This window comes from Python bivittatus, unplaced genomic scaffold (assembly GCF_059951505.1).
Source record: "Python bivittatus isolate LINGU-HERP-01145 unplaced genomic scaffold, Pbiv_v1 ctg000080_np1212, whole genome shotgun sequence".
In the NCBI taxonomy this organism is placed as follows: domain Eukaryota; kingdom Metazoa; phylum Chordata; class Lepidosauria; order Squamata; family Pythonidae; genus Python; species Python bivittatus.
The window spans coordinates 39,485,425-39,505,725 of NW_028277035.1; the positions used below are offsets into that span (position 1 = coordinate 39,485,425).

At 46.4% G+C, this 20,301-nt stretch overlaps 1 protein-coding gene across 2 annotated transcripts; it reads right to left on the minus strand.

Annotated features, from left to right (window-relative positions):
• Positions 1-11,226: 11,226 nt before the first annotated feature.
• On the minus strand, positions 11,227-19,884 carry HAND1 (heart and neural crest derivatives expressed 1). Of its 2 annotated transcripts, none has more exons than XM_088133879.1 (2): positions 18,767-19,884; positions 11,227-13,377 (listed from the first exon to the last, which is right to left on the minus strand). In XM_088133879.1, the coding sequence occupies exons 1-2, from the start codon at positions 19,361-19,363 to the stop codon at positions 13,279-13,281; spliced, it is 696 nt and encodes a 231-aa protein (XP_087990005.1). In that variant the 5' UTR covers positions 19,364-19,884; the 3' UTR covers positions 11,227-13,278. The 2 variants fall into 2 exon arrangements, with proteins under 2 accessions (XP_087990005.1, XP_015747100.3); XM_015891614.3 differs by having other exon boundaries at positions 11,232-13,380.
• Positions 19,885-20,301: the final 417 nt, after the last annotated feature.

A 20,301-nucleotide genomic window follows, 5' to 3' on the forward strand; every position in this document is an offset into this window, starting at 1 on the left:
AGAAGCAGTAAAACATCTTTTTCTTTTCTTTCAATTTCATCATTTATCTTCCTATTATTATATTCTACACTGTCTTATCTGGGGAACCTATGGCTCTCCAGCATTGTTGGATCACAGCTTCCATGGTACCTGGTCACTAGCTATGTTATGGTTACTACAGTTGGAGTTTTCTGTATCTCTTTGCTGTCATCTAATGGACATCCTGATTTTGCATCCCAGATCTGGTAGCCTTAAACTATGATGAGTGGAGTTGATACAAAAAATCCAACATCTGACAGGTCATAGGTCCTGCATTAGCAGACAGACTCTATCCACAAGATCTAAAACATATTGTCCACTGGTGGCAGTGAATTTAAAGGGCCTGCACTGTAGCATAAGCTTTTGCTCCTCCTATTCCACCACTTTAGCATTGAGGGTTAGAGAGAGGTCAAGGGGGTACAAGGAGTGCCCTGATGGTTTTATTTCCTACTGCTAAACAGGTGGAGAATAAGAGGCAATGCAGGAAGCCTACTCTTGACACATTTGGTGATTGGCTTTGTGAACCATACCCTAGAAATGGTCTTAGGGAAAAGAAGGAGCAAGAAAATGGCAGTTCTGCTGACCATTGTTCTAAATAACCTTTTAGTGCACCTAGTGGCCATCTGGAGGTTTGCAGATCAGAGCTGCTATGCCTACAAGTGCTGATTTTACCAAAATGCTACTAATCTTTACTTCTGCACCCTAAAAAGCATGGTCCCCTCTATATAAAGGCCCTATCTCCTCTGTTCTGCTGTTTTAATACCTGACTGTAATTTTAAAATGGAGGGAGAGGAAATGATATTATTTTAAAGAGGGACATAATTTTATTTTAAAAGGGAGATAGATGGAAATCAATGTGTTTGAAAGGAGGGAGGGGAAAGGGAAACAAATCGATCTGTTTTTTTAAAGGTACATCAAATCATTTGACAGGGAAATTTATTTGAAAGGGACACAACTGGTCAGTACTTGGATGGCAAACTAGCAGGAAATCCCAGGGCTGTAAGCTTGACTGAGAAGTCAAAAAAATGCTCCAGAAGAAAGCAGTGGCAGACCACAACTGATTACTGTCAAGGAAACATGGATGTGTCTATTTCACTAGTAGGATCTGATCTTGACTTTATACTTCATGGGTGACCATTCTGATTATTTTTCAAAATCAGCTTCAGTAATTTTTGGTAGATCTCCTCCCTACTGTTCTATTGATCAAAAATAGCATCAGTAACTTTTAGCAAGCCACATTCGGAAAGTAAGCATAATGGAGAATATAAGTAACTCCAGGTTGATTTGTTGGGTTCTTGGGGCTTTCTGAGCATGGTAGTTTTCTTGCAGACCTTTCACTACTGTTGATATTCCTAGCCTAGTCATGAAAGGTCCACAGGAAAAGAAGCAAGTTCAGGAAGCATCAGTTAATATATTTGAATCAGGTGTGTTTCTGTGGTTTGGTGGTTGAAGTAGGGCCAGGAAGACCCAAGGTCAAAACTTTGTTCAGCCAATTTATTATGGTTTGGTTTGGTTTGGTTTGGTTTGGTTTGGTTTGGTTTGGTTTGGTTTGGTTTGGTTTGATTGGCTGCCCATCTTACCTAAGTGGATCTGGGTGGCTCACAACAGTTAAAAACAACAATCTAATAAAACAAGTTAAAGACCAATATACAAACATATAAAACCATCAATTACCACTTTAAAACAAAAATAACAATCGTCAGTGGCAAAATCCACCCTTGTGTCAAGCTCAACAAAGCCATTGTGAAAGTTCACCATTGGTAGACCCCTAAGCATGGTGGCAAAGCCATGTTTTCAGGGCCTTCCTAAAGGCTGGCAGGGTTGGGGCCAATCTAAATTACATCACAGACCTGCGGGAATGAATAAACAGGGACAATGATGGATACTCCTGGAAAGGGCAAGTGATGCACAGTGTTGAAAAATAAGTAGTGCCCAAGGAACAGCTGCCTTATGGTCCCTAAACTCTTCAGCTCATCAGCCCCTTCATGAAGTTTCAGATTGTTCATTGACCCCAAACATTTATTATATGAAAATAAATTTAATAAATACTACTTTAACTAAAAGTACTATGAATAATAATAACATTGACAACTTGGATAGTCCCATCAACCCTTGGGGGTCAGTATTGACCACTTTGGAAAACCCTGCACTATAAGTAGCATGTAATGCTATAGTTCGATTACTTTTTTAAAAAAATGTCTATAAACCCACAGCTGGATTTCCTAAAAACTTGCATATTCACTGTCATTCTGGAAAAAAAATCCCTCAGAAATAAATTAACAACAAAAAGCATAACTAATGTGAATAAGTAAACTGATTTAAATTGAATGAACTCAAATTCCTTTCCATCCACCCTACATTTTCTGGTGTGTATGATAAAGAGATGATTTCCCCGTTTGATTTTTTAATGTTTTTGCGGTATGAAAAAATATTCTTATGCATACCTTGGGTGGGCTACCATTGTTATTTCATTTCCATCCTAATAAATTATTGTTCATATTGCTTCATGCAAACATAAGAGACCTACAGAATCAGGCCAAAGTACCCAGCATTTGGTGTCACCCAAGTGGCAGACAAGATGCATCCTCAAAGCTGACAAGCATGGATAGTCCTCTTTCACTGTGGCTCTCTAAGCAGCTGGATTCTGGAGAGGGTATCAAGCAGCTTTTCTCAACCTCAGCAACTTGAGGGGTTGGACTAGAAAACCTTCAAGACCTTCTTCAACCCTATGATTCTATGAACTTTAAGATTTGAGGACTTCAACTCCCAGAATTCTCCAGCCAGCCAGTTAGCAAGGCAAGTAGCAATGAATAAGTATATTCTATGTAAATGATCCTAGGCAATGAAATACTCAAGGACATACAGTGGGGCAAAAAAGTATTTAGTCAGCCACCAATTGTGCAAGTTCTCCCACTTAAAAAGATGAGAGAGGCCTGTAATTTTCATCATAGGTATACCTCAACTATGAGAGACAAAATGAGAAAAAAAATCCAGAAAATCACATTGTCTGATTTTTAAAGAATTTATTTGCAAATCATGGTGGAAAATAAGTATTTGGTCACCTACAAACAAGCAAGATGTCTGGCTCTCACAGACCTGTAACTACTTCTTTAAGAGGCTCCTCTGTCCTCCACTTGTTACCTGTAGTAGTGGCACCTGTTTGACCTTGTTATCAGTATAAAAGTATAAAACAACCTCAAACAGTCACACTCCAAACTCCACTATGGCCAAGACCAAAAAGCTGTTGAAGGACACCAGAAACAAAATTGTAGACCTGCACCAGGCTGGGAAGACTGAATCTGCAATAGGCAAGCAGCTTGGTGTGAAGAAATCAACTGTGGGAGCAATAATTAGAAAATGGAAGACATACAAGACCACTGATAATCTCCCTCGATCTGGGGCTCCACGCAAGATCTCACCCCGTGGGGTCAAAATGATCACAAGAACGGTGAGCAAAAATCCCAGAACCACACGGGGGGACCTAGTGAATGACCTGCAGAGAGCTGGGACCAAAGTAACAAAGGCTACCATCAGTAACACACTACGCCGCCAGAGACTCAAATCCTGCAGTGCCAGACGTGTCCCCCTGCTTAAGCCAGTACATGTCCGGGCCTGTCTGAAGTTTGCTAGAGAGCATTTGGATGATCCAGAAGAGGGTTGGGAGAATGTCATATGGTCAGATGAAACCAAAGTAGAATGTTTTGGTCTAAACTCAACTCGTCGTGTTTGGAGGAGAGAGAATGCTGAGTTGCATCCAAAGAACACCATACCTACTGTGAAGCATGGGGGTGGAAACATCATGCTTTGAGGCTGTTTTTCTGCAAAGGGACCAGGACGACTGATCCGTGTAAAGGAAAGAATGAATGGGGCCATGTATCGTGAGATTTTGAGTGAACACCTCCTTCCATCAGCAAGGGCATGTTTCATCGGCTTTCAGCATGACAGTGATCCCAAACACACCGCCCGGGCAACGAAGGAGTGGCTTCATAAGAAGCATTTCAAGGTCCTGGAGTGGCCTAGCCAGTCTTCAGATCTCAACCCCATGGAAAACCTTTGGAGGGAGTTGAAAATCCGTATTGCCCAGCGACAGCCCCAAAACATCACTGCTCTAAAGGAGATCTGCATGGAGGAATGGGCCAAAATACCAGCAACAGTGTGTGAAAACCTTGTGAAGACTTACAGAAAACGTTTGACCTCTGTCATTGCCAACAAAGGATATATAACAAAGTATTGAGATGAACTTTTGATATTGACCAAATACTTATTTTCCACCATGATTTGCAAATAAATCCTTTAAAAATCAGACAATGTGATTTTTTGGATTTTTTTCCCCATTTTGTCTCTCATAGTTGAGGTATACCTATGATGAAAATTACAGGCCTCTCTCATCTTTTTAAGTGGGAGAACTTGCACAATTGGTGGCTGACTAAATACTTTTTTGCCCCACTGTACATGGCTTCCAATCTTTTTTTTTTTTTTTAATTTTCCAGTTCCCAAAGTCCCTCTGACTTTGATTATAAAAAATGAGTGGAGAAATTTCTTGCCTGCTGAGGCAGGAAATATAAAACCTGACTGAAATATGCCTAACATAGGAGAAGGAATTGAAGGAAGAGGAGGAAGTGGTCCCCACCTATCCCCAAACCTGAGAAACTTCTCCTTCTGCCCATATGTTCATTTTGTGTTATTTCCCAACTCATAATGGACCTTATCAGACACCCCAAAAGTGCAGCTGCTGGCCACAAAAAGTTTCTTCAAAGCACTCCACTGTCTCTAAGCAAACATAGGGAATGGTTTAGATGGAGCTGTCACTGTTTTGATGGAACTAGCAGTCCCTCAGATATGAACAACTGCGATGGGAAGTAAAAGGTCTACCCTACAGGTCTTCCCTGCCAAAAGCTCTCATAGAAGACCTGGGGTTGAAGTGTCTAGCACTGGCTTCCATTTCTCTGCCTCTCGTCTGCATGAGACAATTGCTGTCCTGTCCCTTCAAGGCAAGTCAGGAGCAGAAAGCCAAAAGAAGTCAAAACCGCTTCACAGAGACCTCGGACTTCTCAGAGGCCACAATGTTCCCCTTTTAATTTCGGCTTTATTTCCATCTGCCTTTCCACCCCTGTTTTTCTTTCTATTTTCCCCCACTTTGTCAGATTGGTATTTTATTTGGCTCCATGCTGTCTACAGGGCGGTCATGTTTAACCCTTTGGTTGCTGCCTTGAAGATAAGAATTGGCTCCCTTGAAATCAGATAAATAGTCTCATAAATACCAAGAAAAACAACAAGAAGGCCCTGTGGTTTTTGAAAGAAACTGTGTGCTGGAGTGTAAAGGGGGTGGGGGGGGTGGCAGACAAGATAATTTGCCAAAAGGCCAAACACATAAGTGCAGAGATGAGTCACTGAGCTCCCTGCAGGGCTAGTTGCTTACCTCTTCACTGCTTAGGCACACTGTCAGGGCAGAAGGATGAGTGATTAGCCATGCAGTGGAAACCTTAGATGGGAGATTCTCAACTACAGTTTAAAGGAATAATAATTATGTTTCTAGCCTTCAGGGTTGCAGGGGGAAAATTGACAGTCCATTGTAGTATAGTAGTGTTAAGGGACAAGGATGTGTTCCTTCATTGTATAGATAATGAATTAGGGATTGTTAAACCCAATTAATTCCTCTCCCTGACCTTAAGCAAGTTGCATTATTTCAGCCCCCTATATGTAATATGTGGAGGGTAACCTTCCCCTGCCTCAAAACAAGATTGTAAGAGCATCGTTGTTGATCATACATGTAAAGTCCTATGAGTACAGTGGAGAGTATCACAAATACAGTGTGGCAATTTGTATGTTCTGACAATTTTGTGTGTGTGTGCCTTTGGGTCAGTCTTTTTTCCTGGTGACTGCTTGGACCAGTCCCTGCAGTTTTCTTGGCAAGATTTCAGAAGTGGTTTGCCATTGCCTCCTTCCTAGGGCTGAGAGGGAGTAACTGGCACAAGGTCACCCAGCTGGCTTCGTGCCTAAAGTGGGACTAGAACTCCCTGTCTCCCACTTTCTAGCCTACTGCCTTAACCGCTACACCAAACCAGCTCTCATGTTCCAATATAGCATCAGATTAGTCTAACAAGAATATATTATGTAAGAGCAGGCTAAACGTTCATGCTTAGAAGTGGGGAAATAGTACGCTGGCCTTTACTAACAGGAGAGAGAGAGAGGCTAGGTTGGGGAGGAGATGATGAGAGTATGTGAACCAGTCATCCACAAAAAGTGAACAAACCAAATGAATGGTTTTCAGTACAGTCAATTTTAGGAATAGAGGTACTAGCATAAACTTAAAGAATTGTTAGAATAATATCTGTGGCAACAGGACAGCAGCAGCCATGTTGAGTTGTGGAGAGAAGAGGTACTAGAGATTAGCCCAGGTTTATTTGTTTATTGTATGTCAAAGGACAAATACCTAGTCCAGCAGTTATCACATTATTCAAGCTCTCATTGTTCTTATATAGTGCAGAATAAATGAGAAGGATGAGGCATTCAGCTTAAGAAGATACAGGAATTTAGAATGTGTTGCACTATAACGTGATTCCAAAATTATTATTAGTCTCAGTTCCTTGTATGCATAAATACTCAAACAGTACTATAAATATGGCCCTGCTCCACAAAATAAACTTCTGGTTCTCCATGTCTCATATGGAGACCTGTTTTATATCCCTGAAGAGTAGGGGGCTATTCCTTCCAAAATATTTCTGGGAGAATGTGGCAACCACTTTCATGGCATGACGGGGGCTATAGCCAGAAAACACTGTTTTCAGTGATAATGCCCATGGCCTGAGAATCTAGAAATCAGGCTAGGCCCTGAGCACTGAACACTCCCAGAGGCCTTTAGGGAGTGAGTGTGTGCCATCCAGAACTGGATTTTTTAATTGTTCATTGCTTCATGCTGTGATTACTGTTTTTGTTATATGATTGTATTATATTATATTATTGGGGTTAAAAGTTATTTCATTTCACTGAGGACGCTTTACTATATGTTATATTGTACATTACATGGTATGCGGTGTGAGCTGCCATGAGTCTGATAGATTCAGCAGCATACAGCTTTAACAAATAAATAATCCTCCAGTTGTTTGATTAAAGCGGTTATTCTTGCGCAGTAATGTGCTATAGCGCTAGGTGAAAGTTATAAAGGAGGAGCTGAGGGTATGAAATTTAATCTCACTGGTGTTAACAATGGCCTTCCCTTCTGCCATTTTTAAACCTGTCTCTTTAATTCTAAACATACAAATAATCTCTAAACCAGAGCTTATTTCAGAGCTCAAATCTACCTGAAGCAAGAGGGCACAGGGGGAGGCTGAACTCCTCCCCACTCCAGTTTCTCAATGGAGAATTAAGCAACATGGGTGGAGAAGGTTACTAATATTTTGAAAAATGCCTTGACAAGAGTTTAAACTGTGCAGGGATAAGTGTTGACATGATATAAGGCAAGGGTTAGCCTCCAGGATCAAAGAGGCACATCTCATACCCCTCTGCCCTTTTCTTGCATGAGGGAGAGGGAAAGGTAATTTTTCTTTCCTGTCCAGCAAAACATTTAAAGATCTTAAATAGTACGGGTAGGTCTTTAAATACAGCATTCACTGTTGTATAAAACACTGTATAAAATACAGACTTTGGGGATATTTCTGATCCAGCACTCTTTCTGGGTTACTTGATTCAGCTTCCAGTTAGCTGCGTGGATGCCCTTCCCTGACGTGCATTTTAACAGGCTAAGCTCAAGAGAAGGAGAAAACATTCACAAATACTTGGCTGTTATCTCTTTTGCCCTGATGCCATTGCTGCATGGCCATTAAGATCAGAAAACCATTATGATCTGGTTCATGTACTTTTACCACAAATGCAATGGGATTTTCTCTTGCACTTTTCCTCTCTGGAAATGCACCCCAAATCTGCTCCCCCAGGTCTTTCAGGCTGGGGCAGAGGGTGCAGAATATTAACTAGAACTAGAACTTTTCCAGCTAGGCACATTGGCTGGGAGTCCTAGGAGTTGTTCAACCAACTTGTGTAGAAGGTGCTCTCCTAGAACACGTCTGTAGCACTTCAAGACGTAGCTTGCATGTATTGTCTCAATGTAATCTGTAATTTGTATATTTCCCATATTACAGAAGGAAGTAGGGGAACTGAGACTAAAAGAGACAGGCTTGCTTAAGGTGAAGCTACTGACATCGTCTGAACTATGAGTTTCTTTATTCATGGCTCAGCCACTAGGCCATGCCAGTACTCACTATCACAAACAGCTGGAAAAGTCAAAATAGATCACCTCTTCTTTGGAGGAAGGGGAGAAAGAGAGTACTTCACAGACCTGTATGTGCTGAAGACTTTGAGCTATCAGTATCAGCACCAAGTGGTGATATTCGCTGTGCAAGTAAATGGGTTTTTTGCCTGCATTAACTTTGCAGCTCTTTTGTTTCTGTCTCTTTCAGTTGTTAGTTGTTCTTTGCCTAATGGCCTGGCTTCTAAGATGCCTAAAACCATTGTCACCCTCCCTCTAAGGTTGCTGGGAAGGAATAAAATAATGGAGCACTGAATCAAGTACACACAGGAACAATTGGGCTTGTGACTTGAATGTTCAGCCCATGCATAACATCCCAACGGATCTCCTGTATCTTAATATCCTCATGGACTCCCTTAAGAATTCACCTTTGGGAGGATGTCTTCCCACCAATCCCTATCATGAAGCTTCAGTAGTAGCATCTTCACATTAATGTGATTAACACACTAACAGAAAACAGTTGATGTGTGCTTATTTATGCATTTGTACCACTTTCATATCCTTTTACTTCTGAGCACGATCTCTATTCGTGCCACTGGAAAATGAGTAGATTAAACAAATATCCTGGTCTCCAGATATGATTCCAAATGATGCAGCTGGAAAAAAAATCAGTACACAGAAAGAACATCATCACATTTAGGCACTTAATGATATGTGCAGATATCTGTCCACCTGTACATGCTTCATGTCTTCTTCCAATGGATGATTGGAAATGTCTGCCTTGAAAGAAGCGTTCTTGAAATCAGTCTTCTCCCACCTGAGTATTGGGTATGTGAACATAAACTACCCAGAATTTCCCAACCAATACAACCATAGTTAGAGACTGTTCAGACTGAAAAAGACTATTCTTACTACAAAACCAACATTTGAGGAGGAAGATAAATAGCAAAGAAATCTTGAAACCTACTTACTGTATCATGGAAGCCAATCAAAGAGAGTCTGTTTTTCTTGGCCAAACTACTAGGCTGGATTTTCTTATTTTCTTTTTGTTCTTCTCCTGAAGGTCTGTGGAGCTACTGTATGTCTCTGTCTATTGAATTGTGAGGTGACCCAGATCCAGACCTATGTGGTTTTTATATGGTACACAGACATTTGATACACATCTCCTAATTTTCCATTTTCCTTCTAAGCTATGAGACATAGAAAATGACTGTTATAATCAGACTTAGCCATCTTAATGTTTGCATCAAGGTTATATTTTACAAAGATTACTTGGATCGGACCAAGTAATGCATTCTAAAGTGGTTGTATGCTTTCCAGGAAAGTGATAGACCTGGTATTTAGGAAAGAAAGAGTACTGAGCTAATGCACAACAACAACAACAAATTGCTGAGTGCTAGAAGTCCAGTGGAAATCTTCATTATCCTTACTCCAAGGACAATGCTCTCACTGCTAGCTCACTTTCCATAAGGCCTGGTGACAAAGGTATAACGTGGACAGCCTGTCTGTCTCAGATTCTCAGCAGTCCCAGTGCAATAGTCACGCCAAAGAGGTTTCTCACTTGACCTGGCTATTTTATCTTCCCTTAACCTGGATGGATGCATGCATTGCGTAGGTGGAGTTAGGCAGAGTCCAGTGCAATTCAGAGAAAAGGCAGCCACCTAGACTCCCTTGACATTCCTTTGGAAATCAATAGGAATAATTTCCTTTAACTCTAAATCTGGGGAGTTCCTGGCTAGGAAAAACTGTATTAGATAGATGATAGATTAGATAGATGGATAGATCGATCGATCAGTTGATAGATGGATAGATATAGACAGACAAATAGACAGATGATAGAGATGATAGAGATAGCACATAACAGATATGCATGTGTAATCGGCATTTGAGTGGCCTCAAATGCCTGCATTTAAAGTTAGAGGTGACTGCTGTTTTATGAGGTCTAGTCCCCTGAAAGTTTGCAGTGAATGTGATGATGCATTTCTAAGTGCCTGTAATGTTAATGTGTTGGTCCCAGAAGAAACATTGCCAGGCAACCAAGGAGCTGCAATGGATTTCCTGAGAGGCTGAGCAGGGTCCAGGAAAGCAGATGCTGATTGGAGATGATGGGAATAGTAGCCCAACACATCTGCTGGCCACCAAGCTAGGAAAGGATTGTTTAGGATGAGGCAACTACAAGCCGTTTAAGAAACTATTCCTGTAACAGAGCATCATGATGCTGCAGGAATAAAAAGAAGTTTAAGTTGCTAAACAGTTGCCCTGGCAATAGTTTCCTATAAAGTTTTATATTATAATCAACAATGTATCTTCTAACTTCCATCATTTGTGCCATGGGGTGGAGGTGGGGGAAGAAAACTACTGAGGCTATGGAAAGAGCTACATAAAACTGTTCGTGTTGCATGAATTCATTTTGCTTTTTCTAAAAACACTGGATTGCATTCATTGTGGGAGACCCATGTCAGTCTATAGTGGCAACAAGTCCGGAGTCTGGTAGCACCTGTCATTCTTAACAGTCCAAGAAAGTCAATGGGACTCTAGTTGCCAGTTGCTATTTTAAGGGTAATCTAACATGACAAACTCTGTATTGACCTATTGATTCCCCTGGAAATCCTAAACATCTCTCCCACTGAAATCACTTTGAATCATTGATTTCATTGAGATACACTGCTTCAATCTATGCCAAATATCTTAGACAGAATCATAGCCCATGTTTAGCTAAATGTTGGTTGTGTTAAAACTGCAAGGGAACAAGTCAAAAACCTCTTTATGTGCTAATGTTTAAGAAGGTTGTGAATCAGGTTCTGTCTGATGTCTGTCTGGGGGGAAGGGGGGTGCTGCCTAATGCTTTTAAAAAATACTGCTGGGTCTGCAAATTATCAAGCAACTGTAAATATTTTTTTCCATAGGACTGTTCCATGTGCTTAAGATACCAAGCTGGCATTTAGCAAGATCAATAAATATGAAGCATTTTCAATATTATGCTTCTTTCAAATAAATCTGTGTTCTGTATATATTTCTATAAATATAATTGACATTGTATTTATTTCAACTGATACTCTTTGAAATACCTAAGCCTCATGTTGCTGGATGGTTTATAGCAGCATAAAAATGGTCGCATCAGTCACTGAGGAAGAAGAGAAGGAGCTGGGTGGACACCCTGCACAAATCTTGAAAACCCAAGTCTTGAAATCAGTTTGGGTTTGGCAGGATGGCATCTTTATGGCTTCCTTTCCTGCCGCTTGAATCTAGCCAAGGTTTCTTGTACATTTGGGATTTCCCCATTCTCTGAGAAACACCCCAGCAAACTATGGTCAGGCCTACCAGGAGGTTCACCTCTCTGCACTCCATTCCCATGTCATGAGAGGAGAGAAGGGCTCATCTGAATCGGAGAGAGGGTGTGTGTGTGGTTGTTTTTCCATAAAGCTTTTCTTTATTATTATTATTAATAATAATATTTTAAAATCGGCATAAATACTTGACTTGGCAAACCTGTCTCTTAGGAAGTGGTCATACAGATTTGAGGTAGAAAACCCGGTACAGACAATATATCAAATTCACCCACGTAGGTAGTTTAAATACATCCAACATAAAAACAACGGGGATGGGAGTGGAAGGCAGGAGGGGAGAGAAACGGGAAGGGAGAGAGGAGGACCTCAATGTATTGTTTATTTACATGTTTTAATAGCACTAAGCACAGTCCAGCCAAAGGGAAGCGTGTTTACGTCCCATGGATTTCAACGGGAGGATTATAATAATGTGCTTCTCTCCCGCTGAAATCGATGGGCGGTTAGAAAGTGCTTAACTGTTGCGGACCGGGCCCAGCGTATCTCCCGCCTTCTTCAGGAAAGCGCCGGAGCGCGGGAAAAGGGACGGAACCCTCCCGAGCGACCAGCCGCCGCGACTTCTGGAAGGCATCGTCGTCCCCGCCACGGCGCCCAGATCGAAACTCAGTTTCAGCTGAATCCGCTTCGGAACCGAGAGCGCGGCAGGAACCTGCTCCGGCCGGATTCGCTTCCACGCCACTTCGGCAGGGAGGGTCGCAGAGAGGCGCTGCACTGAGGCAGGGAACGGACGCGGGTAGCCAGAGTCTCCCCCAACCTGGGCCGGCCGAAGCGAAAAGGATAAACCCTCACCATGCGCGGGCGGCACGGCCGATGGTAGTTGGGGATGATGGGAGAGGAGGAGGTTACCGCGGTGCCGAAGCGGGGAAGCTGCCTGGATCCCAGGGGCCTTCTGCGCTGCTGCTGGCGAAATCCAGGGACGGACGAAGCGCCGTGTTGCCGACTGAGGAAGGGCGGTCCCGCGTTCCCCCCTTTTCTACCTCGGGCCTCGCGGCTCCCTTCTTCCGAGGAAAGCTTCCCCGGGGCGGAGTACCCGGGGCGGGCGACTTCTCCGTTGCCCACTAGAGTCCTCTCCTTTCCCGGGTGCGGGACCCAGCGGCGTCCAAGAAATCCAAGCAGGTCGTTGGAAAGTCAACACCCCGCCTCGATCCTCGCTTCCATCCTCTTAGGGTCGTGGGTTTTTTTGGGGGGGGGGAGATCCTCTCTGGCGCTTTGGGCATCTCGAATCGCTATTCAGACGGTTCGCAATCCTCAAAAGTTACGCGGAGGACGCCACACCCTGGTTCCGCCAAATTTAAAACAGGGCGCGGAGGACGCTTCCCGAGGAGGCGCCTCCCTTTTGGCCTCGCTCAGGAGGTAGACAGCTGTCCGGGGCATGAAGCACGTGCGTGTGAATGGCTTCGGATCCAAGTCCAGCCAAGGGGCGGCCGGCTACTTTTCGGCCTCCCCTCCTCTTTTTCTTGGCGTGTAGTATCCTCCACCGCGGCTCCCACATTGCACGGGCCCTCCGACGCTTCGAAAGGGAAGGCAGGCGAGGGGAAGAGCTGCGCGGCTGCTCTTTGGCACGGCAGGGAAGAGGGGGAAGGCGCGCTGCGGAGAAGAGCCCGCCGTGCCGCCCCGTCCGGTCCGCCGCCACAGTTGGAGATTCTTCTTCGTCGCGTCGGGAAACTCCGGGGGTCATTGATTCAGTTCCAGCGCCCAGACCTGCTGAGGCCACCCAGTCCTGCCCTTAAGCCTTTTTTCGCCGTGACCTAAAGCGTGAGAATATCCCACGGGCTGCTGCAGAAAAAAAAAAAAGTGGAGGGAGGACAGAAAGGGGAGGGAGAGGCAGAAAACAGTTATTTAAAAAGAAAACTTCGCCATAATTATCAGAAGGTGGGGAGGAGTGGAATACGAGAAAAGGCGACGCGCCCATAAGACTCATTCGCGATCCAGCCCGAACGAAAAGCATCAATGGGAGGCATTTAAGCACCGGCTTAACTCCGCGCAGAGGCGGATCGTGCTTAATCGCAACAAACAAAGGAACCCCCTGCCTTGCCTGATCGTACCCCAGCAGCCCACGAAGACGGGAGGCAGCGCCTGACTGGTGAATTGCTTGGTTACCTGATGCCACTGTTTGTAAATTTCTCTCGGGAGTCTGTAAATAAGAACAAGTTGTCCCGCTCTTTAGGAATATTAGATTATGAGGCAGAAGGCAATAAATTCCTTGCCTGTATTAACTGCCCTTTTATAAATATCGAAGGCCGTGTTTGGTAAACGCAACCGGCCCTACTAAATTATGTTCGTTATGAGCCTTTAATTGCCAAGGCGGTTTCAGTAAAACTTTGGGCAAAAGCACTGAATAAATAAGAAACGGTTTATACAGGCTCTTGGAAAATATAAACTCAGAATGTTGAACATGTTTAATTTTTAAAAGAAAAAAAAAAGCTTATTTTTAAACAAATCATTTGCTCGATTTTGAAATGTGCCTTTTCAGCCCTCTCTTCCTCCCCTTCCTTTTCCAAAGGTAATTTGAGAGGTGATCTGAAACCTGAATATAGTTCTTTTAAAAGGGGGAGGGGAAAATGCTTTCTCACCTATTTGCATGCATAAATTGGGGATCCAGATCTCGAAATGGACAACTGACAGTCTCTTCAGCATATGTGTATATAAAACACTATAGTGTTACAGTGTATATAAATAATGTACGCATATACAGACACCATGAAAGGACGATTAGAACTGATCCCTACATAATTATATCAAGTTTGATACAATCTCAACATCAGACCACGCAGCCTTGCAAAACGCATCCTCAGGCTTCGAACAAGGCAAAGAGGAGGGCTAGCCGTTTGCAAAACACTTCTCGCCGGGAGCCCTCCCCAGCCCGGCGCCTTCCAGATGCGTTGTACTACAAATCTCATCCTCCTCAGTCAGCCGGGCTACAGTAAAACGAAAAGGCTGGATCATTGCCTTCCGGCTCCGGGGTCAATAGCTGCATTTTCACCATTCCAGCAGAGCCGTAGACAGCCGTAGACATTGGGCAGAACACAACTTAGCAAAGCATGGGACCAGGGTCTGTTTTGTTTAACGGAGTGAGATTCCAGGGGGAGGAAGAAAGAAATGAAATCAAACCCGCAGAGAGCTTCATCTATTGTTTTGTTTGGAAAGAGTCCGCTCTTGTGAGTATATAGGTGTCGGTCGCAAATGGCAATCTGGTGTGTGTGAGAGAGAGAAAGAGACGGGGTGAGGGGGGAGAAAGAGAGGTTTTCCAGAAAAACGTACGGCCGGGCAGAATTTAAAACGAAAACGAAAAAAAAAAAACCATGCAGGGACCGGTTTTGAATCTATTTTGGAGCCTTTAATCTCCTTTAAAGCACTACAACAAGGCTTGGTGGTGCTTCCTACAGTGGGGAGTGTCGGCCCCACGGCAGAAACCACGCAAAAAAGGCGAAACAGACGTAATGACTTAAGAAGTACAAAAAAGGATAAACTATGATTAAGACTAGGTTTGGCCAAAAGAACTTCAAGGGTTGCAGTACATTGTAATGCCCCCCCCCCGTTAGATCTGACAGCTTTCCCTCTCCGAAGGGCGGAATGCAGCCAGCCCCCCCCCCCCGGCTTTTACTGAGATCCATTCTTTGCAAAGAGCACGGGGAAAGAGAAAAGCTTTTCGCCGCCTGTCAAAAGGAGCCAGAGCTTCGGAGCAGCTCAGTCTTCTTTACCCGAGTTACTCGGAGGGTACTCAGGCTGAGTTCAGCCCGACTTGTTCCGCACAAGCGAGCAAGAGATACAGCAGCGGCGTCTCGCCTTCCAACTGGTGTAGTGCCTTACTGGAGAACAAGGGCTGCGGTGCGCTGGAAACTTTCGGAGTAACCGCAAAGCTGCACATAATTTCCATTATTTCCGGCCCAGGTGCATTTGGACGCTGGCTGTTTCTGCATCGCAGCAGCCTACCCCGTTCTCTTCTTCAATATTCCCCTCCATTTCTGTCCCGTTTCTCCAACTCTATAAAACACCAGCACCATCGTCCCCTCCCCAGTTCCTCAGGTTTGGGAGGGGGGGCTGTAATTTTGAACAGAATTCGTATCCGGAGAAACCATCTCGCACGGGAGTGATGTCTTCCTTCCCCGAAGGGAGAAGGCCTTGCTCCGCTGCCCGGGGCTTCGGGCGTGCAGGCAGGCGGAGGTCATGCGCTTATAAACCACCTTGCAGGGGTTATCTCACCGAAAAAGTGCCTTTGGGCAACGAAAGCGACCGCTTAGGAGCTGCTGACTCCGGCTCCCGCCTGCGACGCCTGAGCCCGGGGATCTGAGATGCGCCGTGCAGAGAAGCCAAGGTTGGGCCCGCGCTTGCCCGCTCCGGTCTCTTCCCCGTAGAGCGTGAGGAGGGAGGCGACGCCTTTTCCGCCCCGAACCAAGTGGGGCAATTCGGGCAGAAAAGAACCTGGTCCCGCCAGCGCAGCTTGGAAGAGCCCGGTTCCTCGTGGAGGGGAATTCACCCGAACCGAAGCCCCGCTTTCGGTTGCAGCCAAGGCTGCGCACGAGCTCCTCGCTTTAGCCAGACCGCCGCGGACCCGGAGCGCTCCGAGCGCGTTCTTAACCTCGCCGGCCGCGTCCTCGGCTTTCCCGAAGGGCAGCGAGGTTGAAAGACTTGGCCCAGACGGGCTGGGGGAGTTGCTGGCAACCCGAAGTCTAATAAGGTAAGGCGAGGCGAGGCAGGGGGCTTGAAGCCGGCAGGAGAAGGAAGTTTGGATCCTGTAATCCTCTGCTCAGTGCTTTCCAGGTTGGACTGCGCCCAGATTTACTGCCGGGCAAGAGGGTGCTGGACTGGGGCCGTACTTGGGCTATAAGCAGGGTTCACACAACACACTCATCTGGATAGGTTTAACTAGTTTTCAGGGTTTATACAGCATACTGAATCATAAACTAAAGGCCCCTGGCTGATTTGCCAGGATGAGGCCCACAATTACATTTTAGCCTAACCAGCTGTGTGAATCCAACCATGGGCAAGTAAGGGAACCAACATCCCTTTCCAGGAGGTGTAGTTGAGTGCCATCACCCACTACGAATTCCCTCTATGCTGCAGGACTGCAGGACTCGTGACCTCCAGTCTCTATCTTGGCTGAAGACATTCCATGCCACAGAATGACTGCTCCACATTTGACCCAATGCTCTTGAGCCACCTTTCGCTGACTGCCTGGGAATGGTGGGAGCTATAGCCCAACATGTCTGGAGAATCACAGGGTGATCCCCGTGGCCCTTGAAGGTACTGATGCTGCTGAGCCTTCAGTGCCTATGGAAATTACTGGCCAGATGTAAATGTCAAGGGATGGGGAAACTTTGTATGAGGTACAAGGAAACCAAGGTCTTCAGACTCAGTGTCAAAACCAAAACTTGACAGGACTGGAACAGAGCATCTTTGCCCAGAGAGATATTGCTGGTTGCAGAAATGTTCCTTTGGAGACAAAGGAAATTGGAGAGGAGGAGAGCCTCTGTGGCTGTGTTCACACAACAAGCTTAATCAGACCTAAAGACTCTTAAATGTTGTGGGAAAATGCGTTCACACATGTTTTTTTAATGGGATAGTATGTTGTAGGAACCCAGACCCACCAGCTACTTTATAGTCCAACATATTGTAGGGAATTGGTTAATTCAAGAACCAGGTTAAACCTGATATGTGAACATTCTGTCTCTTTGGCTCCCCTTTTCCACTTACAAACTTCACTCACTGAACTGCTCCATCTTCGAGCTATACCATCCTCAAATGAAAAAGGACCTTTTTTTTGATTCATGCCACATAAAAGAAAGGTAGGGGCCACAGGATTGGCCTCCAACTAAAAAAAAAGCATTCCAAGGTCATTAGACTGCCCAAGCACATTCATGTGGAAGTCAGTTCATGGATTTTCTATTGTATGTTCAGAACCTTCAAAGATAAACGTGTGTGTGTGCGCAAGCGCGCGCTTTACTACTGATTTTATAGGGTTGTAGATGCCATGTATGGTCTATGGTCATACAACTCACTTAAACCGGGACAAATAAACCTAGCAGCTGCATTTGCTAAACCTAGTAAATGTTAAGGTTGGTATCACTTTTTAAAAAAATGGTTTAGCCTATTGGACAAATCCAGCCTCCTTTTGTGTTAATCTGATGTATGTGTACCCACACAGAATGGGTTAATTAAATAACTAGCTTATTTATCTAGCTGGTTTCTATACCTCCTCAATCAAGCCACAGACTGCCACTTCTCCTGGAATTCCAGGGATCTGACCTTCTTTATTGTTGGAAACATATAGTTCTCAATGGTTGCCTGTCCGCAAGTTTCATATAAATTGACCCTGGTATCATTAGGATGGCCACTAAAATTTCATGGTGTTTACTTTCAAACCATGGTGCAAGAATGATGGGGTGCTGCGCATCTTTACAAAATTCTCAAGCTGTTAAATAAAATCACAATGAGCTGGGGTCACACAACACAGTGGGTCTCAAACAAACAAATCACAATTTGGATTAACATTTTATGTGAACAAAGTCAGTATCTAAGCCCCCAGGTTTAACTGTACTACCCAAACACAGCCACTACCACCACACGACTTGCGGAAATAGTCAACCTGTGTGTGGATAGTGCCAGACCAGTTGAAGATGAGCAGGAAACACATGCTGACATTTCCATCACAGAAGTGCCACCCAGGAAATGCCAACAAAAGGGATCCTAGTATTTTTTTAACGTATTAATGTAGTTTTAAAACAATGTACGCCTAGTCCCATTCCACTGCGCACATGCACACAAAACTAGAGCAGAGTGTTGCTGAGGCAAACTTGAGAGTTTTTTTCCTTCAGAGAGTAAGCAAACTTTCTAGCTTTCTAGCTAGCAAGGCCAGGGATCGGATCTGGAATTTTGGGAGGCCTCCTAAAGCAGAGGTGCTTCTGTGCGGTGTCAAGTTCCTGCTCCCCAAGGACACACCCCAAGAGCTGCGGTGAGGATGCCACAGAGATCATGGCACTGCTCTGATGCTGTAGTAATTTGGAGGTAAGGTATCCACGTTCTGACATACAATTAAGGACCTGAGCCCCTCTGAGCATATGCAGAGTGCCGACCACAGCCTGGGCCTGCCGATCCTAGAAAGCGCCCTGCCCTTCAAGGCTCCGCGTGACCGCGCGCGCACACACACACCCCAGATTCTTACCGGCTGCTCGCGCTTCCTCTTAGCATCGCGGGGCTCGGCCTTCTTGAGCTCGGCCTTGAAGCCCTCGGCGGCCGGGCCGTCCTTGGCGAGCACCTCCATGAGGTAAGCGATGTAGCTGGTGGCCAGGCGCAGCGTCTTGATCTTGGAGAGCTTCGTGTCGGCCGGCACGTTGGGGATGCACTCGCGGAGCTCGGCGAAGGCGCTGTTGAGGCTCTCGGTGCGACGCCGCTCCTTGCGCGGGGCTCCTGGCGCGGGCCCGGCCCGCCGTCTCCCCACCAGGCGCCCGCTCAGTTCTGAGGGGCTGCTGCCGTACGACGAAGAGGGCGAAGCCGAGGAGGCCAACCCGGCCGCAGCGCACACCAGCTCCGGCGGCGGGGGCTGAGGCGGCGGAGACAGCTCGGCCGACGCCGCGCTCAGCAGCCAGCCCTGCGCAAAGGGCCGTTCGGGCGCTGCTGCCGCTGCTGCCGCCGCCGCCGGGAAACATCGCGCAGGGGGCGGCGGCGGGGGTGGCCCAAAGAGAAACGGCTCGTGCAGCAGAGCGCTGTGCGGGTGATGGTGCGGGTGAGGGTGGCCCTGGTAGCTCCCCACCACGTTCATGGCGAGTGCCTGGCGCTACGAAGCCATGGGCGGGCAGGCGGGCGGGACCCTGGGCGCATCCACACCAGCCCCCGACCGGCTGCCCGCTCCGCGCTGCCTCGCTCGCTGCTTCGGCCCTCCTCTGTTCCTACCCTCCGCTCGGCCTTTATACCGCGGCGGGCTTTTGATGTCATGGAGGGGAGGGGAGAGGAGGGGAAGGGGCAGAGGCGCGCGCGCGCACGCATGGACGCACGTAAGCGGCCTGGCGGCGGCGTGGAACTCACCCTAAAGCTGGTCGCCTGGCCGGGCCCACCCGCCGGGTTCTCCCAGATCAGCTGCGCTGCGCCTTCTCTCCTGTTTTTGCGGGCGGAGTTATTGGGAGGCATCCGCGGGAGATTGCAGCCTGCCGGACATCCTCCAAGAAAAGACACCCCCCCACCCCCCAACACCAGGATCAGCCGCGACCGGCTTTGCTGCCCCGCCAGTGGAGGAGCCCCGAGAGGCTTCTCCTCCTCCTCCTCCTCCTCTCTCCCCCCAGGAAGTGCCTTTGTGCTGGGGACCAAAACTCGTTTGCCCCGAGCTGAAACCTGACGCTAAGGACCGGGTCGTAGTGGGATCGCCGCCCCCCCCCCCCATCGGTTCTCCTCGCGGTGGAATCGCCAGAAATGCTGCTTCCTGCCGCTCCTCGAAGGCCGCGCTGGGCGATTTCGGCCTCTGCCTCGCCGCTGGAAGGGCCTTCGACAACCAAAAGCTGAACGGCGGATAGGGAGGCCTGGCATGGTGGGCGTCATGCGTGCTGCTTCCCACCGAAGCGCGCTTTCTTCGGGAGTCAGGCAGCGTCTTTCGGGGAGGCTTTTTAATAGCCGCTGCCTCCAATCGCGTTAAGCGGGTCTTCTTCCCAGAGAAGTAAGGCTGTGATCGCCACCTAAGAGGTTTCGAAGTTGCTCCAGTAAGCCCTG